The sequence below is a fragment of the Sander vitreus genome, chromosome 13 (assembly GCF_031162955.1).
Source record: "Sander vitreus isolate 19-12246 chromosome 13, sanVit1, whole genome shotgun sequence".
Classification (NCBI taxonomy): domain Eukaryota; kingdom Metazoa; phylum Chordata; class Actinopteri; order Perciformes; family Percidae; genus Sander; species Sander vitreus.
The window spans coordinates 27,779,743-27,802,677 of NC_135867.1; the positions used below are offsets into that span (position 1 = coordinate 27,779,743).

Genomic DNA, 22,935 nt, shown 5'->3' on the forward strand with positions numbered 1-22,935 from the left:
AAAGAAGCCTGGATGAGTTCACACAGCCTTTGCAAACAGTTTATCCAAACTGCCTCTATATTTTACTGACATCCTTGTAACAAAGTGTTAGGTATATGGTCATTGCTCATTCTGGAACACACAACAAGAAACCTTTCTTGACTTAACACTCCACAAAGCATATATTTGGTAAACACCATGAGGAATTAGATACTTTTTTAAATTCATCATAACATACAGGTCTAACATTTATTGCCTGAATATTTGTAATTTGTATACACTTATATTAAATTCCTTTTTGGAAAATGCATTTTTAGCCACGCCAGCAGTGTGACTCTAGTAAAGGCAATGGTGGTTGGTCGGTCTATCATTTTTGTATACAGGGAAATGTCTTAATAGCTATTGGATGGATTACTATGAGATGTGCGACAGACGTGCATTGTTCCAAGAGGATTAATCCTCATGACTTTGCTGATCCACTGACTTTTAATCCCACCCAGTCCTCCAAACCGTACAACGATATCGGTCGTTTGTTGTCATAAATTAGCTCCCCTAGCGGTGGCAGGAAATACGACCTCATATCTAAACTAGAGAATGTAACGATCATGATTTGAAACACACCAACGTTGTAAAACATTTACGGTTTGGTTTGGTTCAAGCACAAAGACTACTTAGAGAAGTTTAAAAAAATATTGTGGTTCATGTTAAAATCAGATGTAACGTCACTTTTGGTTACGTACGTGACGCAGAACGTGACGTAGCTCAGTTTGTTCTGTAAAGTAAAAAAAAAAAAAAAACCTAACCTAACATATCAGATGGTTTGTTACACATAACCACCTGATAAGCTGTCATTGCACTTTCAAAAAAAACCTGGCAGGTGATTGGATGAACCATCTGTCACGCCATCAATGTTTTGAACGAACAGTTGCAGCTGCCAGTAACTCCTCTCCGGACGCTGATTGGTTTGGGTAAGCTCGTAGTTCAGACATAAGTGCATTACTCAAAGCCCGACAAAATGGATTCTCGTATGATCTCGTGATATCGCAAGAATCCAGCTGGGGTGCAAGGTAACCCAAACTGCGTCTTTATGCGGAAATTTTGCATCACCTTACTTTCTGCTTTGTTCCTGTCATAACTGCTACGGCCACCAGAGGATGCCGCCACTATAATTATTAACCTAAATATAAGTTGTAATTGCTGCCTGAAAAAACGACTTATGTGGCCGTTTTTCAGGGGAGGACAGTCTCACTCATGCAGTGAAATATCTAGTGGATGAGTGTGCACCTGCGTACAGCTATTCATTTATTAACAGTATGTGTATTCATTGTCTTGTTAATAAGAATACTGTAGCCTTGAATGATAGTGACCAGTACTTATTTGGGCAGGCTTGTTTGCAGGTTAAAAGTTCACCTATTATCACTTGACACCTGTCTGTGCGTCCAGCCTTTAAAACTTCCACAGTGACATGAGTGACACAAGTTTCAAAAAGTGCATTTAAAGGTGTCAGCTATCCCTGCAGGAAAAATCTCCCTTGTGTCCTGGGATTTATTTATTCATTTTGAAGAATCTTACATTCATAACAGTTTATTCAGAATGTCTGCTTTATAACCATTCAACCCTGCAAACAAGTAGAATAATTAAAGCAAGGCAGCACTGACACACTGTTCCTTTGTGTGTTCAGTACACATAGAGCACATTATAGGAGGCAACGGTGTTCAGGGCCATGGAGTTATATGATGGAAACAATAACAGGTTTCGAGAACAGCCTTTGTGCTGGGCTCCTATTATAGGCTTTTGAGTTAGCTTTCAACACACTTTTAAACACCACATTTCAGTCTTTATTCCACTCCCCAAGACTTTGTGATAAAGGGGCCAACAGCAGTTTATATTTGTCTTCTCTTTGGCTTTTGATAAGGATGATAAATCCATACCCCTTGTCTTTTCACTCATTTCACTTGTAAATGACATCACTTTGGTACAGACATACTGAAAATTGACGGCGCTTTATTGCATTCTTAGCTGTGTAATACCAGTCGCTGCAAACACATTGGCCGTGAAAACAGACATGTGAGACTCAGGAATGAATTTTGAACTTTCAAAAGCAATTTTCACAGTGTTAAATAAGACGGCTTAATGTGCTTATTAAATGTACCATTCACAGGGAAGGTTAGAAATAGTTAAATTCAATTCAATTTAATTCAGTTTTATTTATAGTATCAAATCATAACAAGAGTTATCTCGAGACACTTTACAGATAGAGTAGGTCTAGACCACACTCTATAATTTACAAAGACCCAACAATTACAATAATTCCCTCAAGAGCAAGCATTAGCGGTAGCTATTTCAACTTTAAATGTAGCTTAATCAACTGAGGAGAACATTTTTCATGACTGATTCATTTTTTAAATAGTTCAACCTTTTATAGAATGCATTTAACATGAAGGCTTCCAATCTGCGTTTATGCATCTGAAGACATAACGAAGATATCTTGATCTTGGGAAGGACCTGCTCTGCCCCGTGAGAAAATAGAACGGGGAGATAATGAATATTGAATGAGCATATCTGCTTCATGCAATCATCCCTATTGCCCAAATCCCATCGGCACACAAATCATCTGTCTGGTTATGCTGTGTTAATTAAGATCTAATGTGTGGAAAGATCGGGTAATGCCATTGCAAATGTATTCGATCATTGGACCTGCACTTAATTATCTGCGAGTTATTTTACTACTGCGCGATCAGGAATGACAATGATTACATAATATTAAAAAAAATAAGATAATCACAATAAAAATGTGTTCTTTACACAAGGCCAAATTCACCTGACTGAGAGATGGGAAGGAAAATGCTTTGGCCCTCTTCAATTCAAAATAAACCAATATGGATACCAAGTGGAGATAGTAAAGGCTGTTCATGTGCTTGTGCGTTGCTGTTTGTGTGGGTGGAATATCCTTTGGGCTTTTATCTTGGGAAATACTGTACCCTCTGAGGCTTCTTGGACTTCCGCAGATAAGAAAAATGAGTGAGATTACTCCTCATTTTTCTTCTCAATGCCCACATTTTCCTTTCCATTGCCAGTTGTAATTGTGCCCTCCAGACTTTTTATACAGTGAGTGCAGAAATTGGTTGGCCAGAGCAAACAGCCCTGGCTGGATCAAAATGCCCCAGCGAGTCATTTGTTGGTGTTGTTGTGACATAAGCAAGCAAGAAAGCAATCACCTTTTATTGAGTAAAGTTAATTAAATATGGAAATGAGTAAAAAGCAGGAATCTGATCTCAGTTCTTAGAGGAAGTCTTAATGTCTACATAATTACTTAATCTGTTTGTTGTAAGTGATACTTTGTCAACTGCAGAAACACAATTATCCTTTTTCAGAAACAAATATTGCAACTCAGACACAGTCCTCTCTCACTCAGTGTTAGATGGGTGACAGCAAGCGATCATAAGAGATGAGTCAGGCATGTCTGTTGGGCATGTGTGTGACTAAGGGCACTTTCACACCTATAGTTCGGCAGACTCGGTGCGAGTTGCAACGGTGTTGCATTTTTCATTTGGTACGGTTTGCATTCACAGTGCACGTCAAACGCACCAATCACTGTAAACAACTGACACACAGTTGAAACGGTCACTGGTTTGAATATCCGAGTGAAACTTTGCGACACTGCTGGTTTCACAAATAGTAGAGAGACACTAAATTCATAACGTCTTGGATTTTCTGGTTTTGGCTTAAGCCCTATTCACTCCGGATTAGTATCATCTGGGGACATCATGTGATTTAGAAATTCCCCCCCCACACATCTGAGTTTCGTGTGGCGCATTCGCACTGGAAAAGTGACGCCTGCTTTTACTTTAATTCACTGACACGTATCCTGAGAGTTGGGTACCCGGAGGTGAGCAGAGGACAGGAGCCAGGGCGAGGCCGCTGCAACGCACTTGGGTCGGGCGTTCCATATTGTTTTTGAGCCAGAGGTAGAGGTTAGCAGAGGTGCATACCTTATTCCCTGCCGCGGTGGCACCCACACAGCGTCACCGGCAGCCTTTAGACGAAGCCGCGGGGAGCACGTCAACTCTAGGACGGGGGTCGCCAGTCGGGCACTTTCCGTGTTTGGGTCGGATCGCTTTCTCACCTGAAGTGAACCGAATTAGTGAACTTGGAAGCAAACCGAGACCCTCGTTTTCAAGCAGACCTGAATTTGGTTGTATGGTCCGCACCAGAGTTCCACTCTCGCTTTCACACCACCCCACCACCCCAAACAAACCAGACTATGACAAGAAATGCTCCAGGGTTCGGGTAAAAATGGACCAAACTGCTCAGGTGTGAAAGCGACCTTAAAGAGTCTGTCGACACTAGCATGACTCCCCAACTTCACTTTAGTGAAGGTTAACATACAATTAGTTCACTAACTTTGCACATACTTTACACAAATATGAATTATAGCAATTGTGTTTACATGTGTGCGTAATATTCTGCTTTTATTTATTTTTGCAAATAATCAAGACAGAAGCAGAATCATTATAGCCACAAATTGTTTTCCTGACCTGCTTTGATCAGTTTAAAGCACCGTAGGTTTCACATCGATTTTATAATACTTATAATTAATAGGGTTTAGTGACTGCAGGTCCTCCGAACAGATCACACACACACACACACACACACACACACACACACACACACACACACACACACACACACACACACCACAGTCAAACAGAGCTGTTGCAGGGTGCATCCAAGGTCCTGTGTGAACTTGGTGTACAGACCCTGACCATTGGCATGCATATGTGCACAGTACAATGCACACAGCTATTTGTAATTGAAGGTCAAGCTTAAATTCCATGGCACAGTTTAGTACAAATGCAGTTTGGAATGCCTTGTAACATGAAAACAAAAAGGGTAAAAATTAATAAGTAAATAAGCAAATGTGTCACAGGTCATGTGCACTGTATAGCCTCTGCAAGAGCAGTAAGCACACCTATATCAGCAGTATGAAGTAACATATCATTTAGTGCTTTTAAGAGAAGGGCTGGGACGTTGTAACAAACGAGTGAGATGGTTGCATACACAGAATTGAATTATATGAATGCCACTTTGTTTTATTTAATGGTGCAAACTCAGTAACAAGGTCTGTGTAATGTCAATGAGATGCGTTTTTTTTTCGATGGAAAGAAAAACAAGTGCACATATTCTGTCCTGAGGCATTCATGTGTGCAAATAGCTTTTTAATTTCTTTCACCTTTAGAATGTTTCACTCACCCACACATTCTCTAGCACGGTCAGTATCATTCTCGCAACTTCTTCCACATTCTTCCTTTTAGTTCTCATCCTTTTTTCAGCCTCTGACTCAAGCTAGCACAAACTGTTGAGTTCCTGCACAAAGACAATGAAGACAGGATGACCTTTACCCAGAATTGCATTTTCCAACACAAAATAGCCATAGTAGATGACTAACCTACCATCTACTTTAACACCAATTTCATTTTTGTATCCTTTTTGTGCTATTGCAAAAGGAAACAACTATGTATTGTGTTAGAAGTGACATTTGTTTCAGAATAGAGACAAACTAAAGGATATGGTTAATACAGGGAAGAATATGGTATCTGGCTTTCAGGGGAACCTGTTAAACAGTCTTCCTGGCTGAGTTAGCTATATAAAAAGCTTGAGACAAAAAGTATCTTGACAATACCTTCAATTGCCAACAATTGGTAAGTTTACCCACAGTAAAGTAATCTGCTCTCATCACAAAGCTAGTTATGGCCAGCAGATAGTATGATTAAACTCCATGAAAGTTGAACTTGCAGTATCAGTACTGCACAAAGTCCTGAGAGTCAGGCACTCGGCTACCTTTGAAACTGACATTGTGATGTTACCTGGACTGTGTTTTAGAAAAAAAAATGATAACAAACCTGAGCTGACTTGTACTCTAACTACATTTATTGTTTTATGTATTAATTAATTAATTTGACAACTTCTTAGCAGTACCAGAGTTAGCTAACTTCTACTAACACAATTAACACCTGCATTGACTGCATATTTCTTTCTTTCTGCACACTGTATCTTTGCAACACATAATCTCCTAAACATGATTCATTATTTTTTTTTAAGATTATTTATTTTTTTTTTCCTGGCATTTGCCCGAGACAGGGTTATGACATGCAACAAATTCCTCTGGCTGGAATCCAACCGGGGATATGATTGCAGTATATGGTATTATTATTTTTTACATACACATATGCTAGATGTGAAACAACAGAATCACAGGCAGTGCTTTTAGAATAGCGTGTCTCAAGCAAGTGTGCATTGCAAATAAGGGCTGTCATTAACATTTAGAATATGCAGATGTACATGGGTCAGTTGCTTGCAGCTACCAAGGCGCACCAGCTTAACACTTCTCTCTGCAACATTACAGTTATATAGCTTATATGCCTCGAAAATCCAGCATTGAAAAACATTTTTACAAACTTAATAAATCCTTATGGGGGTACATATACTCTATTAGCACTAACAGATAATTCATCAGTCATATCACTTTGGGATTGACTGTCGCTGATGTGGAAATTGGATGATTAACTATCTGAAATTGTGCGTAACCTCTCTTTAAATGTTCCCTTCATCATGTAGATATTTTTCCGAACTTTCCCAAACCGCCATCCATATGTCAGTGTCAAATATGATCTGAGTGGTTGATTCATTCTATCCCAGGGTATTAGTTCCATTTGACTACTATTTGAATGGAAATTGCTCATTCAGATGCATTCACCTTGAAGTGAGCAGCATCCATCTCCGGGACGACAGTTTCTGCCTAAATAAGCATTACTGGGAGCCGCTCCTCTCACTTCAGATTGGACACTATTATTGTCACCATCTAAATTGTTTATAACCTTAGGGTTAAAGCCGGCTATATTTGCGTACATACAAATGAACAATTTAATGTTGATGAGACTGACATTATGGCTGAGATGGCAGCCATGTTGACTCTTTTGTCCCAGATAACCACAGTCTCTGTCTGAGCATCACGATGGGACTGTGTTCAGTTACCAAAGTGACTTCTTACTAATGAAAGTTTGTGTAAATGACCCATAATATTGGGTTTAAAAAAAAATGCACTATTGTTTGTTGAGGAAAGAAGCTGTGATTGTTTACTGAAGAAGCTGTTGTGAACACTGCCAGATCATTCCGCTCTTCATTAGTCTTATCTACACGCTCTAAAACCGAATTAGGCTTTCCCCCCTAGGTAACTGTTAAGATGCCATCACAATGACATCATTATCCAAACCATTTACAGAGCAACAATCCTAGATTTGATTCTATCCAGATTAATGTGGGCTACATAAACAAATTATTTTTTTTACCGACGTTGAAAGAAAGTTTAAATATAATACTGAAAAGATAATATGAAAGAGATCCCATTTCTTCTCTTTTTTTCTTAACTCGGTTTAAAAAGAGACATATTGTGCTTTTCTGTATGTTCTGTCATCTTCAATTACATTTTATTCATAGTATCAAATCATAACAAGACACTTTACAGATAGAGTAGGTCTAGACCACACTCTATAATTTACAAAGACTCAACAATTCCAACAATTCCCCCAAGAGCAAGCATTTAGTGCGACAGTGGCGAGGAAACACTATTTTAGGCAGAAACCTTGGACAGACCGAGGACACAGAGACACTGATACATATATACAGATATGGAGAAATATGATTCATAATATTCATAGCAGTTGGTATGATGGACAGTGGCAATTACAGTAACAATAAAGATAATGGAACTATGACTAGAAATAATAGTTGTAGCAGTTCAGGGTGTAGCAGGGCATAGCAGCGTGTAGCAGGATGAGTAGGGCATAGCAGGGCGTAGTAGGGCATAGCAGGGCATTGAGCAGGACCACGGCAGGCAGCTGCAACCATGATTTAGGTGCCACCCTAATACAAGGAAAACTGCGAGGCATATCTATAATGTAAACATTTTTGTAATGTTGAGCATGCCCAAAGCTTCAAATAATGAAGTAAGCATATTTAAAATAAATCCCTGTGAGCCAAAACCTCAGATTTCCCACTGTCCTGAACGCTCCGGTTTCAACAGTTTATTTTTTCTACTCTCGGCTGCGTATTATGTCATACCTGGTTTCCATACATGGCCATCTGCTCCAGGCAGGTAGCTACTGCAGTGTTTACATTACAAACAGGCAATGACGTCAAGGAACGATGTAATCTAGGCTACTGATTACACATTTCTGCTGGAACATGTCCAGTTTTATCGGTGATTTTTGACAGCAGAAAGTACAGCTGTATACTCCGTTACAGTCCAGTACAAACTACAAGAAGCTACATACTAACATCATGGAAAGCTGTTATCTTGACTGCCGAATTTTTCTCCCAATTAAGAACACACTTCTGCTGGAATATGTCAGTTTGTATAATATTTGGTTTAGAAGCCTTTATTGGTAATTTTTTTACGGTACAAGATCTCACTATATACTCCGTTGCAGTCAGTCTCTACGGACTGTAACGTTACAGAGGCAGCGACAGCAGAGCACAGATATGGAGACTTCCAGAGATGAGTAAACGTGGACCAATCAGAGCACACTGGGATTTATCAGGAAAGGGGGTTTAAAGAGACAGGCGCTCCAACAGAGCATCTCAGACAGAGGGGGAATACAGGTAGGTGTCCTTTAAGAAATATGCTAGCATGGCTGTACGTACAAACACACACACAGTTGTCGTGGCCTTTGATATTTTCTCATAAAGGCTGGTTGCCTTAAAGCAAGAGGATTTAACTTTCAAGCAGCGTTCATGTCCATTACTTGTAGTCAATAGAGCTGCTAAAAGCTGGATAGTTTTATAAATTGAAGGCATTTGACGATACTGTAAGACTTCTACTAACATGTTTCATATCACTGCCGTCTTTATGCCCACACATTTAATTCCGACACACAGACTAGTAAGTGCTACAGAGGTCCGTGGAGTAGCCTCTGATAGTGTATCAGCAGATCTGCTGAGCACGCGCCTCTGGGAGCATAGAGAATATTACACCTATTGATAACACAGTATGTCTGAACATTCAAATCTTTTAAAGGTACCGACTTCTTAAATAATTCATGCCGTCACGCCGTGCATACATTGACTGATTTTTCAACGCATCCCACAGCATTAGCAGAGAGGGAGAGAACTGGGGAGGGCTGGAAGTGAATCAGATGTGACAAAGACCAGCACACTTCCTTGAAAGCAAAGAAAGACTGGCGACAGACATAAACAGCCTTTTGTTCCACATGCTGTGACTGCAGCTAAGGTGTCTGATTAAAGCTGTCTGATAACTCAAGACTGAGACAGATGCAGTTATCTTAGATCAAAGTTGGAATCATGTGCAGCTCCCCATGCCAGGAGCATTTAAGCCCCTACACAGTATAAAGCAGAGGTGAAAGAAGTTGCTATTTGATAAAAATAAAAAAATAAACACATTTTCAGACAAACCAATAAGTATGTTGTCACAGAGAAAACACTGTCGGTCCTGCACTTCAGGCAATTCAAATTAAATAAGAAAGCAGGTTTTTGTTTCTAACTGATCAGGTCTCCAAATGTTTCTGAAGTTACCATTTGGTAATACAATAATCAAATGCCCACATGTACGTTGAAAGTTTGTTTAGTTGCTGTAATTGTTCCTCTGGTTCATACTGGACACAACTTTTACAAGAGTTTCAGTGTGCGTGTTGGGGGACAAAATCCACTGTCCTCTGTTTAAAAGTGCATTCCAAAGTTTAGAAAAAAAAACTAATGAGGCTTCAACAGTCTGAGTTAGACAAATCAAAGGGATATACTAATTGGATTCTCCAAAGTTGAAATTTTGGCAGGCCTGAAAATCCCGCTTTGTGTTACAATACCTCTGCCAGGGCTCAGTAAGAAGAAACACTGTCTGTTAAAGAGGGAATTTTTGATAAAAAGACATTCACTTTGTAAGATCTGCACTTGTTTTGACTAAGTTAGACTGCTAAAACATCATTTTATCCTCAGCTGCACTTTAGAATGATTTTTTAACACAGAATGAGGACTGTGGATTGTGTCCCCCATCACACACATTGCAGCCCTGGGGTGCGATCACGGAAGGCTTGTATCATGTGGACGTGCCAACAGTGTTGTTGTCATTACTTAGATTTCAACATGGGGGCGACAGAGACTACACTCTGTAACTTTAACTAAGGTCACTTACGTAAAGTACTTCACTTACATACGTAACTTAAGTAGTGTAACAACTGTATTTTTGTATTCCTTATTTCATTCCATTCCTAAATATAACCAAGTAGTTTAAAATGCACCAGTAGCTGGTACGAGTGCAGTAAACAGGGACAAAATCCATTTTCCTCAAAACGTAATTGAGAAAGCAATGTAGTTGTATGGGAACGCAATTCAATTAGGAGACGGGTTTGCACATTGCAATTGCAGTAAGAGAGGATCTCTTTGTGGCCAGTATGGACCCAAAGGACAATTACAGCGACCTAACCAACTTCCGATGCACATGGTGGAATTTGAGTATTGTATTAAGATGCACTTGAAAAGAAACGTTAGCCTGTTTCATTTTTACTTTCTATTTTACCTATTGTGCTGGTCAATTTTGCCAAATCATACCAAAAACCAGAAAACTAGTGGCAAATTGACCAACATGATGTTGATGAGTTGTTCTTCTGTTTCCATCATCAGGACTTGCTGTGACTGACCTGCAGTACTTACTCTACTCTTGGTGTTATCTAGGGACAAAAAGAGTTAATCATTTGGTTGTTGAATGGTTGCTGGAGCTTTTCCTTGCAGCAGGAAATGGTGTATTTGAGGGGAGGTTTGCCTCGAGCTCCTGTTTGTTTTGTTTTACCATCAAAAGAATATGTGGTAGTTGAATATTCACATTGTCAAATTAGGTTTATTTTTGGTAAGATGAATCTGGTTGGAGAAAATTATTCTACTGATGTTAATAATTTATGGTAATTATGTTTATTTTATAGTTCAAAATGTCCTAATTTTGTTTAGATGAAGGACTACACTACTGCTAATTGATTATGCTGGCAGAGTGATGCGCTTTGAGTCAGTGTAAGTGGATGTATCATGTTTGTTGTCAGAGTCAGGCGCAGCGCCAGGATCAAGGGACTGAGGGGGCAGTTACAGTTGGAGAGGGGGCAAATCTTTGTTTAATACTAAAACTAGGTTCTAACCGCGCTATGCCAATTTCGGCATTTCTTTTTTTATCCTGCATGTGGTAATATAGTGGTGTTTTGACTAGATGCGGACAATTCCCTAGTGCATCATGGCCATAATATGAAATAGGAATATTTAGGGCAGATTGCAGGTCAAAAAAATAAATTATATATATCAAAATCACAAATAATACAGTTATTTCACAGCAGTGTGTTGTCGCACAACTTAGAGATCGGAGCACTCAGAACGCTCAGTAGGTCTGCAAGACACAAACTAATAGAATCTATGAATAATTCTAACCAATGAGAGATGAGAGACTGCTTAACTCAACAAAAAGCATAAAAAGATGATCAGATGGTCTCTCTCTCTCTCTCTCTCTCTCTCTCTATCTCTCTCTCTCTCTCTCTCTCTCTCTCTCTCTCTCTCTCTCTCTCTCTCTCTCTCTCACACACTCTCTCTCTCTCTCTCTGTCTCTCTCTCTCTCTCTCTCTCTCTCTCTCTCTCTCTCTCTCTCTCTCTCTCTCTCTCTCACACTCTCTCTCTCTCTCTCTCTCTCTCTCTCTCTCTCTCACTCGTTGATCCAAACTTTGTCGTTTGGGTTGCTACAATGGAAAAAAATGAACTAAGGCAGAAAGTTCAATTTACAACAACAAAAACCAAGCAAGGCTGAACCGATGTGATGGACAGTCTCTGTCTCTCTCTCATCCACTCCATTCAGTACCAGTGACAGCGCCACGCGGCCCTATGCAAATATCCAATCTTCAAATATTGTATGAGGGAAATCTTGATGAAGATGTTTCATTACTGTTGTCTATATGACACTTGTATCTCGGCCATTATTTTACAAGCGTAGTTATTTTTGCTATTTTTCCATAGGGTAGGCCTACATAAAACTTAAAATGGGGGAGGCGCTGAGCCGGTCAGAGTGAAGGAGTGAAGGTGCTGAAGAGCCTGTCTCCGTGCTCTTACTTTACCTGCAAAATAAAGCTGTTATGCACTAACTAGTTAACAGTTAGTGCTAAGAAAAAACAGCATTATATTGTCATAGTGGAAAAATAAAGACATGCGATTGGTGATGGATCGACAGCTGTTTTTAACAGCACCAACTGATGTATGTTAACTTCAACATGTACCTAACCCAAACATATCCCCAAACTTACCAGTTCATTTATTTGAACACATTTTCCCGTGTGATGTGTCTGATTCCTGCCGTGGCCACAAACAAGTTCTTTCTCATTTCAAAACATTTCACAAAACTTGGACTGACCTCAGAAAGCCAGCCACTCATGAATAAGTTGCATAACACTGTTCATGTGCCAGTGGAATCTGAGTTTCTGCAGATGACTGAATCCATTGAGTGAGTGCTCTTTATTCAGTCTACTCATGTTTTTGCTTGGGTATTAGCTTGCTTTGGTCAGAGGCCGGCCCATTGTCTGCTAGCTCGGCCCATCCTTGCATGATATGAATGAAGATTAGCATGGATTGTTTGAATAAACCACCCTGGGTCCGGTGCTAATGCGTCGCAGCAGGAAATTATGTGAATGTCACTGCATGTATAAGTGAAATAAATGAGAAACACAATATGCAAGGAAGAGCTGGGCTGTATATGGCTGCAACCAATCAAACAGACAATGATTTAAGTGAAATGGTTTTGTTCATTAGAGCATGTTAAAATCAATATGTCTAAATCCTATTTTAGAGCACGGGTAGTTGATCTAGGCCACATAGTTTAGCTTTCTTCTTTTGCTCTCCCTCTATTCTTGTTTGTGTGATACATCAGGAGTGATTCATGTGGGCCGTGCAACCAACAATGCCATTCTAATTTGTCATTTCTGCATGCTTGGCAGCTGCTCAGTGGTGGAGCTTTGGCAAGGTCACTGGATGTACCTGACCCCGCTGTAAGGCAGCACAATGAGGGTCAACAATGTAATGCACATGACATGGATTCAAATGGATTGCAGTCTTATTTTATCCTCCAAACACCACTGTGCAGAAGTGATTGCTGAAAATACTGCACATACCTCTTCCTTCTTTCTTCTTGATGGTGTTATTAAATGGTCTTCATCCTCACGGTGAATTGATAGCAGGTGCCACCAAGATGTTTGTCGCCTCACTAAGGGGGGCGTGTCTGTGAACGAGGGCCCTCAGCCCACCCCCTCTCCGTACCCTTGACTCCAATTAAGACCACATATCTTAGATTGTGCTGAGGTCAGGGAGGGATTTTAATTTAAAAACCATTAAGACGTGCACATAGTCAGGACTTGTGTTGCATCCCTGGCTGATATCATTTTAATTAAGTCTTATCTTTACCCAATTTCTCCAGCACAAGACATCATCATAATTCTTCAAAAACAACCTCTGAATAAACTTCTGCTCATATTTTACAACAAGTAATGACCTGCGAACATCAGGCTTTTTCTTAATGTAATGCCTAATAATTCAAGATTCAAGATACTTTATAGTCATTGTATGAACACAACAAAATTAAGTTGGTGGCAGTCTGTGCAGCAGCAGTTAATACAGTACTATACACATTTAATTCAGGGTAACTCGGGTATTTAGCTGCTACCTTGAAATGGTGGGAACAGAAGAAATGGGATATACACACTGGAGAGTGTGGATAATATATGTTAATTGTTGAATGAATGACACCCCAAAGTCCACTACCATTCTAGTGAAGTTTTTGTGTTCTACCATTGCAACTACAAGAAAGTGGGCAATGAAATCTTAAGAAAGACTAACACATGCTAAGAGGTAATTTTCTTTTTGGCACTGCATTGTGCACTGCACCTTGTAAATTTATCTCAAAGAAAAATACTTTTATTATGAAGTCAATTGTACGTGAGACAAGATTGATGAACACACAACAGAACACAGACTCTAGCCTGCAAATACCACCAATGCTTTCACCCTGCACAAACATTTGATACCAGACAAGAATAATGCCATGTGACACCTGTATCTTTCCCAGTGATACACATCCAAAGCCTTCAGTGCATTGTCATTTGTTTCCCCCCATCCAATATCTTAATGCTGTGCCAAATTGATGTTAAGGTAAAGAAATTATCTTGTTCAGTCTTCTCATGAGACTCAAAAGCTGTCTTAGTAATTCTGAGTGCTGCTGTTAGATGCACAACAAAGTGCCACTCACTTCCCCAGTGGCCAGCATCCCCTCCACGCATACAGATATAGACTGAGAGAAGCAGCGCAGCAGCACATCAGTAAACAAAGCCAATCTGGTTTGGTGGAGTTCAGACCCCCCTTATCGCAAAGGTCACTTTCCTCCTCACCCTAACCACCAAACAAACACATGAACTGAAAATAAAGTAAATTACCAATCAACCATCAGTATTAACCATCTATTAAGTTTGTATAAAGTGACACCTTACAAAAGCAAGGCCTGAAGACTCGCAGGAACCTCAGTCAATGGCACATAAAGCGTCATAAAGCTTTGTGAACCATTTTCTTAATTTTCTTTAGCCCACTAGATGGCACTCTCTGTTCAACAAAGGGTTAAAAAGCACACTGCATTGTCATTCCTCAAGCCCTTATTTCCCTTTAAACCAAGAGCGCCATCTAGTGGGTTCAGAAAATAAATAAAATGGTTCACAAAGCTTTATGACACTTCGTTTGGCCGTTCCAACATTTGTTCAACATACTTCATGTCATTTTGAGGGGTCATGACTTGAAAACAAATGTGAATGAATTTCACTTCAGTCTACAGCATGTCACTTCTCTTTGTGAATTCTGACAGGGAACATACAGCTGATGGACACACTGATCTATAGGCTGAATCTTTGCTTATGACTCACTGGGTACTATGGGCTACGATTGGCTGTTTATCACATACAGGGTGGTTACGTGAATTGGGATGGTGATGTGGGGGTGACAGTGCAGAGTTGTACCCACATGGCTGGGGGAGCCGCGGCAAAAAAGAGCTGCTAACTCCCCATTCCTCCCGAAAATTTGCAATATCTATAGTTTTTTTCTGTGATGGAATAAAACCTGGCTTTGTTGTTACTTAATCAAACACAACAAATATAAGAATATGCAACATGTGAGCATACATATCATAAAATAAAGAAGGTCTTGAAACAAAATGTTGACATATTCCAAAAACATACAAGCTGTCAGGGCCCTGGGGCAGTCGCATGCTTTGTTTGGTTGAAAACCTAGCATTGGCTGCACACTGGCTGATGTTAAGGACACCTGAGAAGACCTCCACTGATATTTAAAATTTGTAGTTTTATTACATAGAGACCCAAAGCAAGATGATAGTTTCTCAAGGTCTGTGTCATTCAATAAGTACAATTCTAAAGAGGGCTGATGTTTTACCCACACAGCATATTTCTGGAGTTAAATAATCTGGAACTAGACTAAAAGTATTAAAGGGTTAAGTTTTTAGGGTTTATTTTCTAACTGAGACTATAGCTTGTGTTTAGAGGTAAAGGTACTCTTTGGCGGTGTTATATATATATATGTGCAAAACAATTTGTATAAATAGCAAAACACCATGGATTACCTGCAAAAGCCAGTCTCCTGCTGAAAATCCTTAGTTCATCTGTCAAAAGTAAATATCTGTGTCAATGAACATGTCAGTGCCATCAGAATGACAAGTCCTTGTGTCATTGTGTACGGATAAGACAGTCAAATTGCTTAGTCATGTTGTCAGTATAACTGAACTCTGGAGGGATGTTCTGATGGAAACTATGGATAAAGTTTTGATGACAATTATTGTAAATTGTAGGTTACACCTTACTGTATGTTGGAGTTTGATTGCAAGAGACTGGACAAGATTCACATTTACGCTTTTACTGTTTGTACTGTAATTTGTTGACAGACCATGACATTGCAATACAGAAAGGAAAAGACAGCACTGCATAGCACAAAGACAACTAAAAAACAAAAGCAGAAATGTGAACAGAGGACATCTCCTTAGGGAAAACTGTACATGCAGTGCTGTAGGAATTACAGTGTAGTCTTCCTACACCTCCTGACGTTCATTGTAACATTGTGTTGTGCTCCGGCTATATATATATACTTGCCAGTTGATGATTCATGAGATGCAGATAGAGAAAGTCAAGATTCACCTGGGAGCAATTTACCATTTCAGGACAGATTTATTTAAAAAGTCTAATGGGAATGTATAGAAATATGCTTGACATATTATGACAACTTGTTCAACCATTTTGCATGTAAAGACTTATGCTATGAACTAATGCCTAAATGTTCTGGGGGTGAGACTATTCAACAGAGCCCCATTATAATACGTGTTGATCAACATGACATAAGCAATTGATAATGTAGGAAACAGCAGAGAATTGTACATAATCATTTGCATGGATGTACCAAAGCATTTGTAACTTGTTCAAAGCAATGAGAAACTGCTTTTTTTATGTGCACAAGTGACTCAATGATGTGAAGATTGAACAGGTAGTTTTGAGAATTTCAATTCTGATCTGAGAAATGTACCAAAACGACTGAGAAAAACTGTAACTAAAGAGTCAACGAACCCTGAATCAGCTGATTAGTTTAGGAAAGTACGGTGGCCCTGAAGTGCAAATCACAACAGCAAATAGAAAAACGCAACAGCAAATCATAAAACACAACGGCAAATAGGAAAACACGACAGCAAATACGAAAACACTCCATCAAATCATAAAACACAACGGCAAATACGAAAACACAACAGCAAAATAGGAAAACACTTCAACAAATCATAAAACACGACAGCAAATACGAAAACACGACAGCAAAATAGGAAAACATAACAGCAAATATGAAATCACTTCAACAAATCATAAAACACAACGGCAAATAGGAGAACACGACAGAAAATAGGAAAACATGACAGCAAATATGAAAACATGACAGCAAATATGAAAATATGACAGCAAATATGAAAACACTTCAACAAATCATAAAACACAACAGCAAATCGGAAAACACGACAGCAAATATGAAAACATGACAGCAAATATGAAAATATGACAGCAAATATGAAAACACTTCAACAAATCATAAAACACAACAGCAAATCGGAAAACACGACAGCAAATATGAAAACACGACAGCATTAACTTCTACCGGAAAAGGTAGGGCCTATCTAGCAGAGGACGGACCCTCCTGATTGGACAGACGGACTGTCTGTCTTTTAACAGGAAGGAGAGGTGAAAAACACGGAAAAGCGCCTAGACAGTCCGTCTGTCCAATCAGGAGGCTCGGTAGATAGGCCCTACCTTTTCCGGTAGAAGTTAATACCGTTTTGTTTTCCTATTTGCTGTCGTGTTTTCCTATTTGCTGTCGTGTTTTTCTAATTTGCTGTCGTGTTTTCATGTTTGCTGTCGTGTTTTCCTATTTGCTGTCGTGTTTTCATATTTGACGTTGCGTTTTTCTATTTGCTGTTGTGATTTGCACTTCAGGGCCACCGTAGTAAAGAGAGGAGAAACATTTAAAAGTCTTCCTGAAAGAATTTACGCTGAGCTTCATTGAAGTGCTTTCCAAGTAAGTGCAAACATCCCTAGGAAGATCTTGTTTCTAGAAAGGGAGACATTAGGACATTGGCAAATGGGTGTGATTCACATTTTCATGTTGTGTCAGAGAGTTGTCAACATCATTGGCTGTATGGGATTGCTAAGTCCTTGTTAAACTTGTTCTTTACAGTAGGAAGCCTACAGGTTTAAAGTGAACAGTTAACAGTCTACCACATGACAACAATCCATTGCAGAGAAGTTCTTTTTGTTATCTCACCGGATGTCTGTACAGTGAACAAGGCTGTTACAATGTTTGTACTTAATGTCTTTTTTCTCTGAAGAGATAATGAAATATATAGGGATCAGTGTTGGGGAAGTTACTTTTAAAAAGTAGTGTTTATTCGTTAAGCCTTTTTATGCTTCTGCGTAGAATCGACGGCGTACCCCCGCAGACCCCTCTGCTTCTACGCCGGACCCTACGCCGTAGCCTGACGTCACCTCTCGAAAAATGTAACTACACGTCGCTCGGCCGTGGCTTGGTAGTGTTGTACAGTCAGGTCCATAAATATTGGGACATCGACACAATTCTAATCTTTTTGGCTCTATACACCACCACAATGGAGTTGAAATGAAACGAACAAGATGTGCTTTAACTGCAGACTTTCAGCTTTAATTTGAGGGTATTTACATCCAAATCAGGTGAACGGTGTAGGAATTACAACAGTTTGTATATGTGCCTCCCACTTTTTAAGGGACCAAAAGTAATGGGACAGTTGGCTGCTCAGCTGTTCCATGGCCAGGTGTGTGTTATTCCCTCATTATCCCATTTACAAGGAGCAGATAAAAGGTCCAGAGTTCATTTCAAGTGTGCTATTTGCATTTGGAATCTGTTGCTGTCAACTCTCAATATGAGATCCAAAGAGCTGTCACTATCAGTGAAGCAAGCCATCATTAGGCTGAAAAATCTAAACAAACCCATCAGAGAGATAGCAAAAACATTAGGTGTGGCCAAATCAACTGTTTGGAACATTCTTAAAAAGAAAGAACGCACCGGTGAGCTCAGCAACACCAAAAGACCCGGAAGACCACGGAAAACAACTGTGGTGGATGACCGAAGAATACTTTCCCTGGTGAAGAAAACACCCTTCACAACAGTTGGCCAGATCAAGAACACTCTCCAGGAGGTAGGTGTATGTGTGTCAAAGTCAACAATCAGAGAAGACTTCACCAGAGTGAATACAGAGGGTTCACTACAAGATGTAAACCATTGGTGAGCCTCAAAAACAGGAAGGCCAGATTAGAGTTTGCCAAACAACATCTAAAAAAGCCTTCACATTTCTGGAACAACATCCTATGGACAGATGAGACAAAGATCAACTTGTACCAGAGTGATGGGAAGAGAAGAGTATGGAGAAGGAAAGGAACTGCTCATGATCCAAAGCATACCACCTCATCAGTGAAGTATGGTGGTGGTAGTGTCATGGCGTGGGCATGTATGGCTGCCAATGGAACTGGTTCTCTTGTATTTATTGATGATGTGACTGCTGACAAAAGCAGCAGGATGAATTCTGAAGTGTTTCGGGCAATATTATCTGCTCATATTCAGCCAAATGCTTCAGAACTCATTGGACGGCGCTTCACAGTGCAGATGGACAATGACCCGAAGCATACTGCGAAAGCAACCAAAGAGTTTTTTAAGGGAAAGAAGTGGAATGTTATGCAATGGCCAAGTCAATCACCTGACCTGAATCCGATTGAGCATGCATTTCACTTGCTGAAGACAAAACTGAAGGGAAAATGCCCCAAGAACAAGCAGGAACTGAAGACAGTTGCAGTAGAGGCCTGGCAGAGCATCACCAGAGATGAAACCCAGCGTCTGGTGATGTCTATGCATTCCAGACTTCAGGCTGGAATTGAATGCAAAGGATTTGCAACCAAGTATTAAAAAGTGAAAGTTTGATTTATGATTGTTAATCTGTCCCATTACTTTTGGTCCCTTAAAAAGTGGGAGGCACATATACAAACTGTTGTAATTCCTACACCGTTCACCTGATTTGGATGTAAATACCCTCAAATTAAAGCTGAAAGTCTGCAGTTAAAGCACATCTTGTTCGTTTCATTTCAACTCCATTGTGGTGGTGTATAGAGCCAAAAAGATTAGAATTGTGTCGATGTCCCAATATTTATGGACCTGACTGTATCTTTGACCATTAAGCCAATCTCTGGTTTATCAGTGAAGTGTCTGAACTCCACTGCAGACTGGATTCTCTCCTCACAGAGATGGCTCATTCATTATGAATGAGTCCAGCGCGAGTTGAATGCACATCAGCAGGTTATCGGCATTTCACGGTGTTAGTGTATACTATGTAATGTCTGTATCGACTTGTACCGATCGCGCAGCCACGATGGTCCGTGCAGACACATGTACCCTTTTTTATGGAAATCCTTGCGTGTCTGTGCAACCGACACAAGTCCACAGCGGTCCGCTGCGTGTATGTATGAGGCCGTCTCCACCGCATCCATCTGTGAGGTTGTCAGCTTTGTGTCTGTCTGGCTCAGAGCGCCGTCGAAGCTTAAAACGCTCTCAAAAGTTAGCTTTGGCTGCTTCTCGCTTGCCATGATCACTCTGCTACCAGCCTCTGTCACGTCCCGTGTGGAGCTTGTGAGCGTGCAGATGCGAAGGCAGTGTTGCTGTCAAATCTGTCCCTGGGAAAAGGAACTATGTTTCGTTACCAAATGTTCAGTAGTAGCGCGTTACACTACTTTTTACCTGAAAAAAAGTTAGTAGTTACGTTACACTGATTGGGATGTTGTATCAACCACACAATTTAACAAATGTTTAGCTGTCCTTAGCAGCTTGTTTGAAATGTAAATGTACTGTCTGCTGTTACATGTTTACCCTGCTAAGACAGCACTTGAAAGTGTAACCTATCCATGCAGCATGGAAACTGTATAGATGTTACATAAAAGCAAGACATTTGCAGTCACTTTCACTGAAAAACCTCTTTTCTGTAAAAGGAAACATGCCTGTAAGTATTAAAATAACTCTAAGAGAGTTGTATTTACTCTATATGGGATTAGTGCTTTAATTCCCAGCCAGAGTTCTGTTTTAACTCCTGAAAAGGGTTAAAAGATCAACTCCCAATGGTCATGAATGTACATGTACACTCAAATCGAGAATTCAGAATTTTGCTGTGTATAACCCGATTCACCATGCATAAGCGGTCCTTGACCTGTTTCATGTCATGGACGCCAAATAAACACCCATTTGTAGATGTGTTGTTGTTATCAGTGCTGACTGAGATAAGAGTGGTGAGTATCAGAACACCAGTCTCACATAGCCAGACCTTCCTCCACAGCGCTGCGGAGGAGGAGGGTCTGTCTACTCGACACAGCATTCTGGGATGGGAGAAAAACGTGCTCTGGTTTATTGGCATTTCTTTAAACCAATCACAATTGTCTTGGGCGGAGCTAAGCTGTCTGGATTTACCCTGCAGAGATCTGAGGAGCAGTTAACCATAGTCCTCACAAATCCACCGGAGGTTAGAACGCCAACACAAAGAAAGAGGAAGGTGAGGGACATCCGGCCGAAAAAAGAGTATAATCCGGCGGCACCGGAGCAATCCCGGAAATGGAACGTTGCCGATTTAGACTATCAGAATAGTCTCCCTGATTAATTTTCTGTTTGGAATTGTTTCAAGTGAATTCAATTATTTTGAAGTCTTCATTTCGTTGTGTAACCTGCAGGCCTCTGGGTGCTCCTGCTGGTCACCTACTCAGAGCCTCAGTGCTATAAGTGATCCCAATTACTATGAGAGTGGATGTTGTTGACACATCTCCATGTATACTGTGCTGGCTTACACCACTAAATTAAACAGCTATGATCCTCTCACATGCATGGGTGCTCGCTATCATATCAAATGGATCACATGAAATAATATTTGTCATGTTGCTAAACAGGAGGGTCTCCCGTAAAGCCCCTTAAGGGCTAACTGGAGGTTTGGGAGCAATACTCAGACTCTCATCAGAACACTGCAGGCTGCACACCATATGGTCCTCGTGGTGGGGTACATGCAAGGGATGCTACCTGGCGATTAAAAGGGAGGGGGGGAGAGAGGGGGAGAGAGAGAGAGAGAGAGAGAGAGAGAGAGAGAGAGAGATAGAGAGGGGGGAGCGAGAGACACAGAGAAAGAGAGAGAGAGACAGAGAAAGAGACAAAGAGGGACAAAGAGAGAGAGGGGAGAGAGAGAGAGAGAGAGGATGAGAGAGAGGGTGAGAGAGGACTTTCAGGAGCTCTAACCTACTTAGAAAAAGACACTAAAGCCTTTTGCTTTGAGTGTAGCCTGCACACTGCAGCTTTACACAGTGTCAAGACGGAGAGAGAGAGAGAGAGAGAGAGAGAGAGAGAGAAACATAGCAGACTCGGCTGATGCATCTCTCCCAGAGCATCCATTTCACGGCGCTCGCAGTTTGAAGCGGAGGAGACGGAGCGCATTTCTCCGACAAACACGGTGCTTTTCTCTCCTCCGAAGTCAGTTTCCTAGAGCGGCTCGCGGGCGGAGAGACACTTTTTTTTGCTGCGTTTTTTTCCCAGACACGGACAGTATTTCATAACAAGCCTGTTTACTTGGAGCAAAAAGCAGCTCGTGCGCAGTTGCATTCGGCGACACTGCGTCTCGTTTTGTGGAGTGGAATCGGCGACCCGCAAGCTCAAGACGCACACGGAATATCCGACGGTTTCAAGTTTTCCTGGAAGTTGCGCAGTGACAGAACATCATGGGAATTTGTGGCTATTTGGCAGTGCCTGGGAAATGCCTTGTCGTCCTCGGACTTAAACTGTTATTCCTTGTACCTGCAGGAGTTCCAGCCAGAAGCGGGGATTCTGTATTAAAGGACAACATCACCGTGAGACAGGGGGACAGCGCCGTCTTAAAGTAAGTCTCTAGCATCATCACATCACTAACAGCATCTCCTCCGGTGCGCAATGGAGACTGACTTCGGCTTTACAGCGTGCTTGTTCCAAACAGATAACCAAGCGTAACGGTCCAGGAGTTACTAAAGGTCATCATAACCTATGTATAATGTTTTTCATATGAATCGTAACTACTGATGTAACTACGGGCATTACGCGCGTGTGATGTGCAAGTTGTATGGTGCAGGACTCTGTGTTTAGCCTCCGTGCTCATTGCCCTTGACTGTTATTGATCCGGTTGCTTAATGTCTGGTTGAGGATGCACACCGTTGAGATACTCCCATCCAGCCTCGGGAGGGGTTGCGCACGTATTGATTTGAGTATGTGATACAA

At 40.7% G+C, this 22,935-nt stretch overlaps 1 protein-coding gene across 1 annotated transcript in view; it reads left to right on the forward strand.

Moving 5' to 3' along the window:
- The first annotated feature begins 21,954 nt into the window (after positions 1–21,954).
- opcml (opioid binding protein/cell adhesion molecule-like) overlaps positions 21,955–22,935 on the forward strand; it is a 206,163-nt gene continuing 205,182 nt past the window's right edge. Inside the window, exon 1 of the mRNA XM_078266315.1 lies at positions 21,955–22,564. Coding sequence (XP_078122441.1) covers positions 22,407–22,564 — 158 coding nt within the window. The 5' untranslated portion in view covers positions 21,955–22,406. The remainder of the gene's footprint in view (positions 22,565–22,935) is intronic.